Genomic DNA, 15,599 nt, shown 5'->3' with positions numbered 1-15,599 from the left:
ATAAGTTAGGTAGCTGAGGTAGATAGAAAAACATAAAAATCAGACAAGTGTGTAAAGCAAACAAAATTCGGCATGTACTGCTTCATGAACTGTAATAACTAGAACTGTATATATCTGTATTTCATTGTCATCAGATCAAATAAGTTCCTTTACATACATTTTTATTGCAGTGTGCTAACCATCAAAACATGTTTACAGTAAATACAGCTCGTGAGCTGATGATTTGGAAGAAAGGAACCTTTACAATATAAAAAGTATTAAGTCAACGAGTGCTCATTGTCAAGGACATAATTACATGTTTGTGGGATAGGGATTTGTAGAAGGCTTACTGTTGTTTGATGAACGTTATCGGTACACACATGCTTTTTTGTTGTATTATGGCTTTGTCATCCATGGAGTGTAATGATCCTCTTTCCTGACTATAGAGCAAACTCCACAGATCAGCATTGCAAATATTTCATCCATGAATCACAGGGATTCAGTCAGAGGAAACCACAGAACTGCTATTACCCAAAGCAGTTTATATTACACAGTCATTAGCACAACAAGAAACACACAAACATGCTTAATTTGAATGAAGCAACACCTCCAGGCTATACTCCTCTTTTCTGCCTTTCTTCTTCAAATACTAAGATCTTTGGTGCAGAGTAGGTCTCCATTTATATTTATATATCACCTGTAACAGTGAATTTAATGAAAACTAGTGGACATTGGCACTAGAGTCAACACCAGGAAGCATGGAATAAAGTTACCACATATGCTATTAGGCAGCATTTGCTCAGTTGTATCAGAGCTCACTCTAAAGCCCATTTGAGTAAATGGGACAACTCATATTGATTTTAATGGGCCTTGCATCAGACACTTGAAAACTAACAACCTGTCTGTATATTTGCATAAGTAATTTGCCTAGTTAATCTAATAAAAATGGTGGACCTATTAACTGTAGCTAAAAGAGGCCAAAATAACTTCCTCCAATAGTTTACACTAGACAAGAGTATAAATTAATTACAGGCCCAATCCAGTGCATTCATTAAGTTGAAATAGGTGTCAGTCCTCACTTTCGCTTCAATAAACACTGGATCAGGGCATGAAATCAGCCCTTTCAAGGTGGCTGCAAGGAAACAACCTTGTTAAAAAAATTAATCAGGCTAAAGTTCCTCAAATACTTTAAAAATCTGTCCATGAAATTTTATCAGTTTCAATAAAGCTTCTGCTAGAAAATAAAATGTTAATTTCCAAGCTTGTAAAAAAGATGAAAAAAGGGGGAAATTGAGTCTGACCAATTGAGTCTTTAAGTCTCTCCCCTTCATGACAAGACAGAGGTATGTGGCAGGGTGCTGAAAGGGTCCCAGAGACCCTGTTACAAAGCTGGAATCAACAAAAGCAGAACTTGGCCCAGTGACTTCAGAGTTTTATATGTCTTGTGCAGAATTTATTTTAAATGATTACAGTTTGCTAACATACAAACATATTGGAAAACAGACAGGTTTACTGCCAGTAAAATCAAGCTATGATTTAGTTTTCACTCAGAGAACTAGTGCTTCTGGCTGGAACACACTGACTACCTGTGACAGCAATATGGCAATATTTACCATATTTCTGCTAAGAAGAGTACAGGAATTGCTAGCTACGCCTGCTATTGTGATGGATTTATTTGCTTCTTTATTTATTAGGAGCAATGATGAATTGGAGAGGCTCTGAAGCTTTAGTTTTTCAAAGAAAATGAAGTGGGCTGAACTATAGGACAGGTTTCAGTGGAGGAAAGAACAGTTTCTTGGAATCAGCACATTTTCATAAGTGGGATGAGAACATAACACTATCTTTTATTTCTCAGCTTCTGCAAAAAGGAACAAATTTATCATTACCAGTTGAGAAGAGCCCTAAAGAAAAGATTGATATAATTTCTGAGATAAATCTGGCTTGTGATTTACACTTATCAAGGAGATGGGTAAGTTTTACATAATGAAGAACCTGAGAATTTTCTTTTCTGTAAGATAGTATCATGAAATCATTTCATTCCAAAAATTATTTCTCTCCATCCCTCCAGGGAAATATGCTGATTTTTATGAACAAACTTAACAAGGCAAAATGTCATCTCTGTGATTTGGGGGTTTTTTTGGTGTAAACAAATGGGGTTTGGAGGTTCAATATTAATGAAACTATTTTAATACACTATTAATAAATCCAAAGATTTTTAATTTCCCAAAAGACATCTAACTCGATTCAGAAGATTTCAGTATTCTGTACAAGTTATAGGAATGCTGAGAGAAACTGAAGAATTTGGACAAAGTATATTTATTGATTTAAACTTACACAACATATTCAGGACTTGCCAATAATTATGCTAGTTTATACAGTGTGATTATCTTATCCTAAAATTGTTCCCAGTTCCTTTTCTAAGAAATCCACAAAAGTTTTTGTTTTGGTGCCAGATAGGTCTGTGCACTGGAAGATACTAGAACAGGCTGAAGAAGCTCTCTAAGGTACTATATCCTAAATCATAATTTTTACTCTAAAAATGCAGAAATACCCCATCTCTGCCAAGCAAAGAGTATCTAAAGCATATACTGATTGGTTTCAGGGAAAAAATAATTAAGTAAAGAAACTGTTTACAAATTTCCCTGGTATCTCCAGTCCTCTGTTAGTACTAATCTTTCCTCTTACCCTCCTTTGTTTTTATAGGCAGCCTCCCTCAACAGCTCCCCCTGATTCATTTCTTGCCCTTGAGGAAAGAAACTCCCTAAGTTTCTTCTTTTTATATCCCTGAGAAAAAAATAACCTGATAGAGATTTCTGCTTCACTGCAAGCATGAGCAGACAAGCTATCAGTGATTCCCTTGGCTCTGCAACTCAAAGAAATCAGAAGTTAAGTCTCCTCTACAGAGTTTTTCCCCATGATCTAACACTACAGTATCAGCAACTCGGGCAGTTAACTCTTCCAGTATTTCCTACACCCAGGCTCTGGGAGTTTCACAGGATCATTGGCTCTAAGGTTTTCTCAGATGAGTCCTGTTCTGCTGCAGAATTTTCTCAGTGTTGCCTCACACACACACACACACGCACACACAGGGACACAGACACACACAGGGACACAGAAACACATAGGGACACAGACACACACAGGCACACCTCTCAGCAACATTCTCTCTGTGCCACTGGGCAATTTTTTTTGCACAAACTTCACACAAACACCTACTCTACTTTTTGGGTTGTCTCTTAATTAGATACAAGTTTCATTTATGCTTTTCTAGTAGTAAAAAGGGATCTACTCAAACTACTGGAGAGCATATAAAATCATCTAAAAATGGATGGCTTCTAGGCTATTTCATTATTTGATTAGTTTGCCCATAATGCTTATTGCTGGTCTGCCAATTTAGGGTCTGTATAGGAGAAACATTTTGGTCAATTCATATTTTGCTTCTTGTTCAATTCAGGATTCTTTATTTTGATAACCCTGAAAACAAAAATGGTTTGCACATTTCCAAACTAACACTCAAAACTACAGAGGTTATTTTGTTTCATTTTCTTTTTAGTTGGCATGTAGATAGCATTATACAATAAGAAGTAGTTATGCAGGTAGTTATCAAATACTTTTGAAATATTTGGACACTGTAGCTATATGCTGTTTAGAAAAACTTCATAAAGGTAAATAATTTCACATTTAGAGGAGCAACCCCTCAGTTGATGCCAAGGACACCCAGGTCATGAGTTTGATCCCCGTATGGGCCGTTCACTTAAGAGTTGGATTTGATGATCTTTGTGGGTCCCTTCCAGCTAAGAATATTCTGTGACTGTGGTATCTGAATAGTGTGCACAGAGGAAACAAAACATTCAATTATCTCTCATCTCTGTATTGGAAAAAGTAAAATAGAGCTGTGAGTAAAGAGTATTCAATAATGTGGTTAAAGATTGTCATTATGTATAAACACACAGATCCTGTTGCGAAGCAAATGGAAGACTGTGGCAGGAAGAACAGGGAAGGTTTATAAACAATCAGGATTCAAAGAGTGTGTTTCATGAAGCAGAGATAAAATATGGGGAAAAAGTCCTCAATATGTGGTTGAGCACTGGAACAGGCTCCCCAGGGAAGTGGTCAAAGCACCAAGCCTGACAGAGTTCAAGAAGAGTTTGGTCAGTGCTTTCAGGCACATGGTGTGATTCTTGGGGATGGTCCTGTGCAGGGCTAAGAGTTGGACTTGATGCTTTTTGTGGGTCCCTTCCAACTCATTATATTCTCTGATTCTATGAATATATTCTTTGAGAAACAAAGAAATAATAACTAGCCAAGATGTTATGACAGTATTTCCAAGCATATGTACCTTTGCTCTGTGGCTTCTTATCTGAAATCAAAAGGGGAGTTGCTCCCTTTTTTTGAAAATTAGATACCTTCAAGACACCACATATGATCTAAAATTACAGTGGTTCAGACTAATATTGATTTTTAAAACCTTAACCAGCCACATAGATTTTTATTTTTTCACTCTTTCTTTCTTTCTTTCTGCTATCTAGCTATATGGAAATAGTCTTTATAGTCACTATTCCTTTATACTGTTATTAAATGAAGAAGTATTGGAATCTATCTTCATTCTGCTGTGTTTGAGTTATAAAAACTCATAAGCAGTTTGAAATAAATGACAATGATAAAGTTCAAATCCTTCCACCTTGAACAAAGACTATGACCTTATAACTTTGGCCTTTGGGGACACCTTCCTTCTCACCTTGGTGCCTGAACTTGCACTTATCATAACTTTTTGGTATGATATACCATATATTCTGCTGTTGGTTGGAGGTCAATAGAAATTATTTAACTCTGAAGGAACTTCAGGATTGGTCTGTCAGGTATGCATCTACTGTGAGATCTGAAACTGTATTATGGAGAAGAAATCCTACCCACCAAATCCTTCTTAAAGAAATCCTACCCACCAGACAAAAGAGTGAATCACCTAGGTTTAAATAAAAGTTTCATACATTTCAAGACCTGAATGAGAAAGCACTGAACATCTTTTATATTCATGAATATAAGCCTAGATTCATACAACCAGCAGTATATAATTAAATTTCTGAATATTAAGAATTTCCCTGGTGTTAAAAGGAGAACAGACAAGTTCAAAGAAAAAAAACAACTGAGGATCATTATTATGAGACTATGTATGGCTCAGGAAGGTTGAATTACAAATGGCTGGCAACAGGGAATGCATTGGAGAAAAACTATATATGGTTCCCCTTTTCTTATACTCTTTCCCAGGCAGGTTGGAGACAGGTTATATTTCTAGATGCACTTTTTCCTTGCTTACTATGGCTGCCCAGAAGTTCTGAGTGTGTTTATCCTAAATTTTGATTGAAATATTATTCCCTTTGTCACACAGTTCTTTGCAATATCACCCCTTCTAGAAAGTTAGAAAAGGTGATCTATAGGGACTGACATAGCCATATCTCATGACTGTCTTATGATGGCTCAAAGAAGTTGAAGATTCAGTCTCTGGAGGGTATTAGGTTTTATGGTACTGGAAAGCCTTTGCGCAAATTTTTTAAAAAGACCTTTATAGGTGACTTGGACTTCAATATAAAGCCAAAACCAGCCTTGTAATTCACAGATTCTGATTTGTTTCTTCTATTTGTTTCTTCACAATGAGTGAAGAAACTATAAGTCAAGAACTATAACAATATCAGAAAAAACCTCAACCCACAGCAGTCTGGAAAATAGCAGTTTTTGTATTCATGCTTCCACCAGGATCAGATGACAGTGTTAGAGAGAACATGTCCTGTCTGGGCTGAGTGTTTTGCATTATTTGAGTTGCCTTTTTATCTCCAGTGTATCCTTATATAATGATTTTTTCTACTGCAGCCAAATCTTCCAGACAAGAAGAAAGCTGCAGCAGGGTGTGGGGGAAAATTTGTAACAGGGACAGTCCTTTCTCATGTGTTAAGTTTACAGGCTAAAAAGACATTTAAAAAAATGTTTTGTAAAGAAAGGAAATTATGAAAGTACAGAAGTAGAAGTAGCTTGAAAATAAAATAAAGAAAGATGATGAAAAGTAGTTCATCAGAAGAAAACAGAAAGAAACAGAAGAAAAGGAAAATACTTCAGATAGCATTAAGCAGCTGCAGGAAGTAAACTATGAAGGCAAACAGAATAAAAACAGAAATTAAAAATAAAGATACTGATAAGGAAAGATGGAGTTAAAGAATAGACACAGAGGCACATCCAGATTTATTTCATTCATATTAATTATTTCACTAAGCAATACTAATACTGAGCTGGTGATAAGCATGACTGATGGTGGAAAAACAAATATGGCTTTCTCACTCTAGAGCCTCAGGCACTGCATGATATTTGCACTCCTGTTTATACTAAAGATTCATCCCAAATATTCATTTAAAAGTGTCAGCACTATTTTTTTGAGTAAACCAAAACATTAAGGCAATTACTTAAAGCAGTACAATTTGAGTTCACAAAGAGCTGCTGCTAAATAGGGCCTAGTGGGTGACTTCACTGCATGAAAGAGCTGGAGCAGCATTCGGTGCTGTCTTTGTACTGAGATTTACCTTCCAGTAGCAGATCTCCACAAGAACAGATACTTTGCTTGGGTGATCTCTGGAAGATATAAATATATAATATATTTTTATATATTATATATAAATACATATATATTTATATGTATTATATATAATATATTATATAAATATATAAATATATTTACTATTTATTTGTTTCTCGAGAATACTGTTCCAATACATAGAAGTGCTATTTAACTAGTATGTTACTATTTAAATTACACAGAATTTGTGCATCCAGTTTATTTTTCCGGTAATGAGTGAATGACAAAACATAGTATTCTGATTTCCATAAGCAGAATAAAATTTGGATATTAGGCATTTTTGTGCTAGTGTGAGGATTTAAATTAGATATATCCGTAATTTTTAGAATTTCTGTGATGCCTCCTGTTTCAGCTGAACTAGAAATACTACAAGAAAGCTATTAATGAATACAAAATCTGATTCAGAATTTTTGGTCCATCTGAAATCAGAAATTGATATTTTTTAACTTTTATTTTCAGAAATTGCGACATTAAATAAAAATCAAAGGTGTTTGGTTTTTTTGTTTTGTTTTGTTTTGTTTTTTTAGATTAAGCAATTACTTAAAAGTTTAATGAAAATTACTAGAACTGAGTAACAACTAAATTCCTTGGTTCCTAGGATGCACTAATTCCTGTAAAATAAGATCACACAATTTTATCAGCAGAAAGTCATGGCCCTTGAAAAGTGATAAGAGAACATCTCATTTAGAAGATAACTCTGAACTTAGCTAGATCCCTTGCCACTGATGGCTGGCGCTGCAGCTTCCTCTGCATCTGCATCAGCTAGAAGCTACTTCTGCAGTAGGCCTAGCTTGACTTAGCACTAGCCTGACCACAGTTTATTTAAATGTTCAGAAGTATTCTTGGATATCTAGAAACTCTCATGGCTAATGAGGGCTGACTACTTAAAAACATAAAAACCACAACTGAATTAGAGCTGCTGGTAATGGTTTATTACTTGGAGCTCCCAACCAGCTAAATTGCAATTGCTTCTATTTAGAACATGTTGCCTCAGGAAGCCCAAAGTAATTAAAGAAAAGCTGAGAAATAGTAATACAGAGAGACAAGAAATATCTGCAGTAGCAAAGCTGCCTTCTAAAAGAACGGACGTTACACAAAACCTGTACCGCAGGTAATACACTTTTCTTTGAGTTAGGTCTTTGAATAAACATAATGAGCAAAAATCAAAGCAGGACTGACAATGGATTAGGTAAACTTTCCCACAGTTTCTGTAACAGAAAAATATTCCTGCTGAAATATCTACAGGACAGTGCTTTTATACCATTTGAGGATAATATCTTCAAATTTTACCATTGTTTCTGCCGATCTGGAGTCCGATAGCATGGCGATGGCATTTGGGCGATTATGCTATCTCAAGGAAAGTATTAAGATTTTCTTTGTCTAGTTCTTTATTGAGTGTGTATACCTGTTTTTGGGTTTTTTTTTTTGTTTGTTTAGTCCCTTTTCCCTTTCCCTTTTCTGTTTTCAGGTGTTGGGTTTTTTCTCTTATGTATATATAGTTTTTGTAATTGTATGTATAAATGTAATATAAGTGTAAATATATATATATTGCTTTAGCTCTCTCTTATTTCGGTTCTCTTGGTATTTTTTTTCTTTTCCCTTGGTTTTGGCGGGGGGGAGCTCTTGCGGTGGGGGTTTGGAGACTTGGCAGGGAGCCAGCTCTAAATCACCACAAGCGTCTAAATTTTGAAGAAGTTATTCAGTGACAACTATTAGTGAAAAATAGCACCTCCTCCTAAGTAGCTGCTTTTTATCGGGAACAGTATTAAAAAGTCAGAGATAAGTTCTTCTTCCTAAACTTCTGCGGTTTATTTTATTACGTGGGTTTTGTGCAGTTCTCTTGCCTCTTCACAAGCACAGACTTGGCCTACCTGGCTAACAAGGATCATTAGCATAGAACTTTTCCAGGGACAGTGCAAAACCAATCTTAAGTAAGAGCAACAAGATATAGTTTTTTGTCTGGAGAAATTATGTATCAAGTAAAAAACTCCATGTAGATAGGGCATGAATTTTTGACTTATTCAACAATATAACTCTAACAAATTTTCTTAAGCCCAAACTTACAATATATTGTATTTGTAAGACAGAGAGAGTGTGATACAAGTGAGATACTTCGAAGTATTCTACAACTGGAAAATCTCTAGAGAAAAATAAGGTGATTAGAAAATGTTACTTCATTAAAATTATCTTATTTGTGTAGTTATGATTATTTCAGAATTCCTTAATATACACTTTCCATGGAACATCTTTTTCCTTTCTCTGAATTCAGGGTTGTTCATAATAAATTACCAAAATGTAAGTTCCACAAAATTAGAAAATTGAGTTGTATAAATTGTTGAAATACAGAACTAGGTCTTCCAGTTAATTACAGGTACTTAAAATATATAATTTGAACATTTCCCTATTATGCTATATTATGCATGAAACTGCTTATGTAATTCTTAAGATAAGGCTAACAAAGGTGATTTACATAATAAGGGTAGAACAAATGCCTGTTTATGTACATAGTCTGCACCTCACTGAATAACATTCCAAAATATTATTTGTCTGAACCTATTCTGACAAAATAAACAAACCTTTTGTTGAACATATTCTTTCACTTTAAGCTTTAATCAGCATGTGGTTAATTCTTCAAGGAGGTGCTTACCACAATAAAAGTAATAAAGAAAAATTGTCCTGAACAGTATGACATCTAGTTCATACACAGGCTATCCTATCCAAACAAGAGTTGTTTAATAGGAAGAAAAGTATCCAAGATTTTTATAATCTTAATATTGACATATATTTAACCATAATCATTCCTATTTGTTCCTTGTGAATGAAGTTCTGCACAAGAAGTTTTCTGTTTCTTTGGTTTTCTTCCTCTCTTGACTTTTCAAAATAAGGAATGGCTAGTATTTCTATTAGAATCTGTATTTGCAAATACATTGCTCTTTTTCTGATACTATATCGTGTTATATTTTTTTTGCAGAGTAAAGCACTGCCTTCCACAGGCAGGGCATTATCAAACCTTAGAATTTTTTTCTACATAGATCAAGTCACTTAAATTGTCTAGCAGAAATGAGATTGTAAACTCTCAAGAGCCTGGCAGTGAGGCAAATACATGATGCTGCTGAGATATTTTATGAAGAAAATGAAGATAAAAGAACTAACATATTTTAAAAAAATTGTGAACCACTTTGATATTCATCCATCCCAAAATAAAACCTTCACTAATTTTTTTCATACGGGAGAAAACCAATGTATTTGAATGATAGTAGATCCTTCTCAACTATGGTTCATAATAGCACTAAGAGGCCCTAAATGGAAGTAATACTCTGAGTTGGTATAACTATTCATATATTCAAATTCTAGCTATAATACAAAACTGTCGTCCACAAACCATGAGAAAATAACTTTATTCAGACACTGCACTCAGACAACAAATAGATAGGAGCCCCTCTGATAGGTATAATGGCTTTCCTTTAGGGAAAAAATGATAGGGTCATACATGATAAATTTGATCTTTCCTTTTCACATTTTTCTTTCCTTTGAAAAACACATAGTTCTTTGTGTGATTATGCTGCACCCATTTCTTTTCTACTGGTTTTTTTTGGAATTAAGTAAAAACGTACAACTATTGTAATAATTTGAAAAGGAAAATATTTCAGTTTTTGTAAGTGTGATACACATTGAAATATGAAATGCCACAATTTTCCTTTCCCTCTGAAAAGAAAAACATATATTAGATATATTTGTGTAATAGCATACCTCCATCAATGCATTCTGGGGTGAAAGAAATATCATCTAGAGCAAATTCTGTGGGTTCACTCCACCCCACTTCAGCTTCAAAGGCAACTCTGAAAGGGCTGTTACTGGAGAGGACTACACTTGCATACATCCATTTGTTTTCTTCGTTTCTACTAGAAGACCACATAAGAATATCCATTCCATGTTCTTCGACTGTATATACCTGTTGATGACAAAACCCAAGAGATGCAACTGAATCAGCATTAAGCAACAGGAAAGTGGGGAACTAGAAGAACACAGCCCAGCAGCGCAGCTCCTGCCTGGATAGTACTTAGATATGGTTGAAATCCACATCCTATTGGTGATGACCAGATGTTACTGAATAATTTTGCCAATGCTAGTTCAGCTTCAAATAAAAAGCTGCCAAGAAAAGAAAATCAAAAGAACTGTTAATACAATCACTAATATGAAAACCTACAGACAGTCTCAGCCTGATGTATAGAAGTTAATGAGTAAAGACTTAACCTCAAATTAATCTAAAAATTGAAGAAAAGACTGAAAAGGATCTTGAGCTATCCTTTCATCTCTAAAAGGTGACCTCCTTATAGTTGATAGATGGAATGAAGATTTTAGAGATAAAAATAAAAGGCTTAGCAACTAGGGATTGAAGGCTGCTATCTGGTACAAGAAATTTATGATAAAATGTTTCAGACCGTCACAGAAACTTATTGCAAGCATACTTAGCAAAGCCATGAATAAAAATAAATAACATAATTAAATAGTGAAAACAGTAAGTAAGACAAAGAATGAAGTTAAAATTACCCAAGAACTGATGAATTTATGCCAAGCACATGAAACTGAAGAATACAGAGGTAATTGTTCTTCCCACTCAAGTATTCAAAATCCTTATACAATCTAAATCAGGTCAAAAATAATGAAAAATAGCTGGAATAAAGAAAATAGGCATACTCTAACCATTCCAGATGATAACTATTTCTTTAAGAACCTGAATATTTTAATCATTATCCAGTGATCCATAGATTCATGTTGCCAACTGAATGTCCCAGTTCAATGATGGAACAGAAAACCTGAGGCTCAAGAAAGTTATAAACAAACCTCTACTAATGATCTGTATAACTAAACAACCTTGATTTTCCCAGTCAACCTAGTAGGACAAATAAGCTAAAAACCTGAATGGCACCATGAACCACATACTTTGTAGAACTTGATGTATTGATTAAAATATCTCTGATACCTGATGCTCTTGAAAGTTATTTCATTTTTAGAGTAGGTGAGCATCAAGAATACTGATATACAATAATCCAAGTCAGGACCGAATTTAGTCAAGCCTGATATTTGGTTAAAGGACTGTGTAACAGCAATATCTTGTACTCTCTCCCTAAAAGTATGCATATTGCAGGGCTAAAAGGACAAGTGTCAAGAAGAAATAGCTGATTCAACCCATATAATAAAATTAAGAACTATTTGTAACAGTATTCCAGGTTCTAAGGCCTTAATAATTTGAAACCCTTGATTAGAATAACTCTACATGTGAGGTTAGGACTAAGTTACAATACCTGTGTGTGTCTCTACAACCATTCACTATTCTACCAGTCATGGAAGACAACAATCTTGATGATCTAGAATTCTACAGCACATAGCAATTTTAGTGTGGTTTTAGCTATTACTGTATCATTCAGTATTAATTTCTCCTAAAAAATGAGATAATATCACTTTCAATATATCTTGTTGTTAAGTCTCGCAGCTGCACAAATACACGTTGGGAGTGGGAAGAATCAAAAGCATTTAAAGACAGTACTGGAATCTCTCTTACAGGACAGTTAAAGATTGTCCTATTGTCATGGTTTGAGATAGTCCCCAAATCCAATCCCTAGCTCCATTCCCCCTCCCACATCTCAACCTAATGTGAGATGGGTTTTTCCAGACAAAACACACCAGACTCAAAGTGGGGGAAAGGGAATATATTACAATGACTGTACAAATAAATACCATATCACATTATACACACGATCACAACTATCTCTACCATGACATATAGTATTTACAGTGGACCAGATCTCTTCTCTCCTCCAAATAAAAGTCCAGGAGGGAAAGAAGGACAGATCCCTTCCAGTCTCTGAACAGCAGCATCTTCTGAGGCAGCAGTCTGTCTTCTTCACATGCAGCAGCAGCTGATAGCTGGCTTTCTGCCAGCGCTCACGAGAGAGGTATCCAGGCTCCCTCGGCCCCCTTGACGCAGACAAAGGGGTCTTCCGTGGGCTTCGTAACCCCAGACAAGGTCGTATCACCACGTCATATCACGAAGACACAGGGGGGTCTTCGTGACGGTCTGGTATCTCTTGCAGGGCCTCTGTGCCCTGTCTCTCAGGCTGCCACCGTGGTAGCAGTGCAAGGGGTGGGGGAGCCAAGGTCCACTCCCCCTGCATTCCATCTGGCCGTCCCGGTCCAGCTCCGGGACGTCTTTTGAGCTTCTCAGCTCCTCTCTCTCCGGTGCTGCATGTCTAAAACTCTTCTCCTTAATAGGAGTCCATCTCCCTCTTTTTCTCAGAGGGATCTCAAAGGAGTTTTGGGGGGCTGGTACAGTCTTACCCCCAGAACTCTGTCTCTCAGTTGCTGGTTCTCTTTTTCCCGGCTCTCCTTCCAGGAGTCCTTTCTCTGGTACTGCATGTTTCTTCTGCTGCTCCTTCAGTTCAGGTCTTATCTCTGGCTCTCTGCCACCGTTTCTCTGGTCAGCGCCGGCTGCTGCTCTGCGCCCATGGAGAAAACATCTCCCGGCTTACTACAAAACACTTAGTCCAGTCTAGCACTGTTCCAGGTCTTTGCAGTCCCCCCCCAGCCAGGGGCTGGGAGGGCCGAGAGGCCCCGAGGGGCTCAGAGCCCCTTCCTCGTGGCTCTACAACATGGCCACCTCTCCTACAACAACCAAAACTACAACTCATCTCTTCCGGTGAGCTTGTGGGATGCTGATATTTTTGCAGGAGCGCCCATTGGGCAGAACTTCAAAACTTCCAGGGGTTTCCACCCCTTGGGGTCTACCACTTTTCTTAGCCTCTGGGGAAACACAAGGTCCAAACCACTACACCTATTATTTAAAACCATATTTTTTTCCCACTTCTTTTGGTCAGATTAGCAGCAGAAGTTTATCATACTAAAAATTTCAAGGCACAATACTTGCTTGAACAGTTCTATGTACAGAGGAATTGTGTCGTGTCCATACAAAGCCTGGTCTTAGATGGAGCATGGAATCATTCTGTGTACATACAGATCAATCCCACAGCTCAAACTCAGTACAAACCATAAATCAACAAGGAAACCTGCTGTATATTTACTGACCAATGTGTTTGGAATGGCAGAAAGTCAAACTGGGTTTTAAGTGTGACATTAGCTACTGTTCACATAGATGCAAAGTAGTTTTACATCCTTGCCTTTCTTTTCCTTACGATTTAATTTATATTTATCAATTTTTGAAAAGAATAATACGTATTTGAAAATGCATGGTAAATCCAATGGAATTAAAGGAGAGTTCAGAAAAATGGGAAGCCCAAGGACTCTATACCTTTAGCTGGGTACGGATCTTATTCTCTTAGAGATTGTGCCAAGTGAAAGTGAAGAAATAACTGTAAGATATAATACTATATTCTTTCCTGGGACTACCCATGTCACTGAGAGTTTGAAGCATCTTCTAGGTCAGGAAGTACATTAAGTGTATGCAGGATTTTTGCTGGCCTGTATAAAAATATACAGCACATGAAAGGTAGAGCAAATTCTCATAGATAAGATCTCCCTAAGCCCTGGAAAGGTATAGCTGTGTGGCACTTAACAGCTCCAGAGACTGCACTACCTCCTTGCACAGCGTCCTATGAATTGTGTACAAGCCAGCCTGATAGTGGAAACAATTTCAGATGTGGCAGAGAAAAAAACTAGCAAGATGAATCTCACTCTATGGTATGTAATGAAACAAACAAACAAACAAACCAACAAACCACAACAAAAAAAGCAATCAAAAAACCCCAACCAAACAAGTTGTAACAAAGTCCTATTGAACAACTCTGTATCAGTCTGGTAAGACTGTGCTCCAGACTAATACTGATCTAGTTGGTCTGCAGAGAACAACATTCTTCAGAAGATTCCATTACCCTGCCTCAAAATCATGAGTTAGTTCCAATTCTAACAGAATGTCCTGTGTGTTAGAAACTTTCGAATCCTTCTTTCAACTTCTATTTCATTCTGGGAATGGTGAAAGTGCATGTACTTTTGAAGGTCATGAAATATAAACTGCTATTTTCTACTTAGTCATCAGCAGCTACAACTCAGGTGGCTATCCTGTACCCCATCCTGATTTTCAAGATAATTATCTTCCTGATCTTGCCTGAATCTAGCAATTGGCATGCTGGATGGTGCTGTGCTCCACCTGAACTACCTAATAACTGAGAAGCCAATGCAGATCTAAAGGGTGCCTAATAAGAAATGTATTCTCCTGTTGTTTAAAACACATAGCCTTTAATTGCCAGCCAAGGAAGAAGGAAAATCTTGAGAAAGACAACCTGTATTTTCACTTCATTAGGCACTGGAGGCTTGAGTCAGCTGAGGAAACTTTTCACTGACTCCAATGAATAATGATGCTATGTTTTCTGCTTTACATCCTTAAAATCATGCACTTGAACTCCTCATGTTCCTTGGCAGTTATCATTGCACATTTTCCTTGGACTGAACCTACACCAGAGACAAGCTGAAACTGTTTCTCCAAAGTCCAAAAATCAGATTACAAAATTGTATCACATTTCACTCTCACAATAGAGAAACACTTAAAAAAATTACTTATCTCTTTTCTCTTTATTTCTCTAAACCTTTGTTTAAAGTAACAAAAAATTTCATCCAAACATTAATTTGAAACAATAACAAATTCAGGATTTTTTAGTAGAATTTATCTACCCTATAATAAAATCCATTATACCTCAGTTTTGTTAGTATCAACAAATATCAAAGCAGAAAACTGATATATCAGTTATACTATCACATAGGGAATTAATTTTGGTTTTAATTCTCAACTGTATGAAAAACTTCCAAAATAAACGGGCAAAGAAAGACTGTTAAAGCATAATAAAAGCTGAATATTTTCAGTCTAACTGACAGATGATCAAAAAGATCCACAATGGAAACAAAGAGATGTGAAAAACCCATACATTCTTTGCTGAAACTGCTCTCCCGCGCCATTAAATGCAACTAAATAGTCATAATATGCAAAGAGAAA

At 36.3% G+C, this 15,599-nt stretch overlaps 1 protein-coding gene across 1 annotated transcript in view; it reads right to left on the bottom strand.

The window, feature by feature from the left end:
* MALRD1 (MAM and LDL receptor class A domain containing 1) overlaps positions 1-15,599 on the bottom strand; it is a 243,159-nt gene that overhangs the window by 55,603 nt on the left and 171,957 nt on the right. Inside the window, exon 32 of the mRNA XM_025895435.1 lies at positions 10,349-10,550. Coding sequence (XP_025751220.1) covers positions 10,349-10,550 — 202 coding nt within the window. The remainder of the gene's footprint in view (positions 1-10,348; positions 10,551-15,599) is intronic.

Source organism: Manacus vitellinus, unplaced genomic scaffold, assembly GCF_001715985.3.
Source record: "Manacus vitellinus isolate BGI_N305 unplaced genomic scaffold, ASM171598v3 scaffold_3_pilon, whole genome shotgun sequence".
NCBI classification, from domain to species: Eukaryota; Metazoa; Chordata; class Aves; order Passeriformes; family Pipridae; genus Manacus; species Manacus vitellinus.
This window is presented reverse-complemented; position numbering and strand designations above follow the sequence as displayed.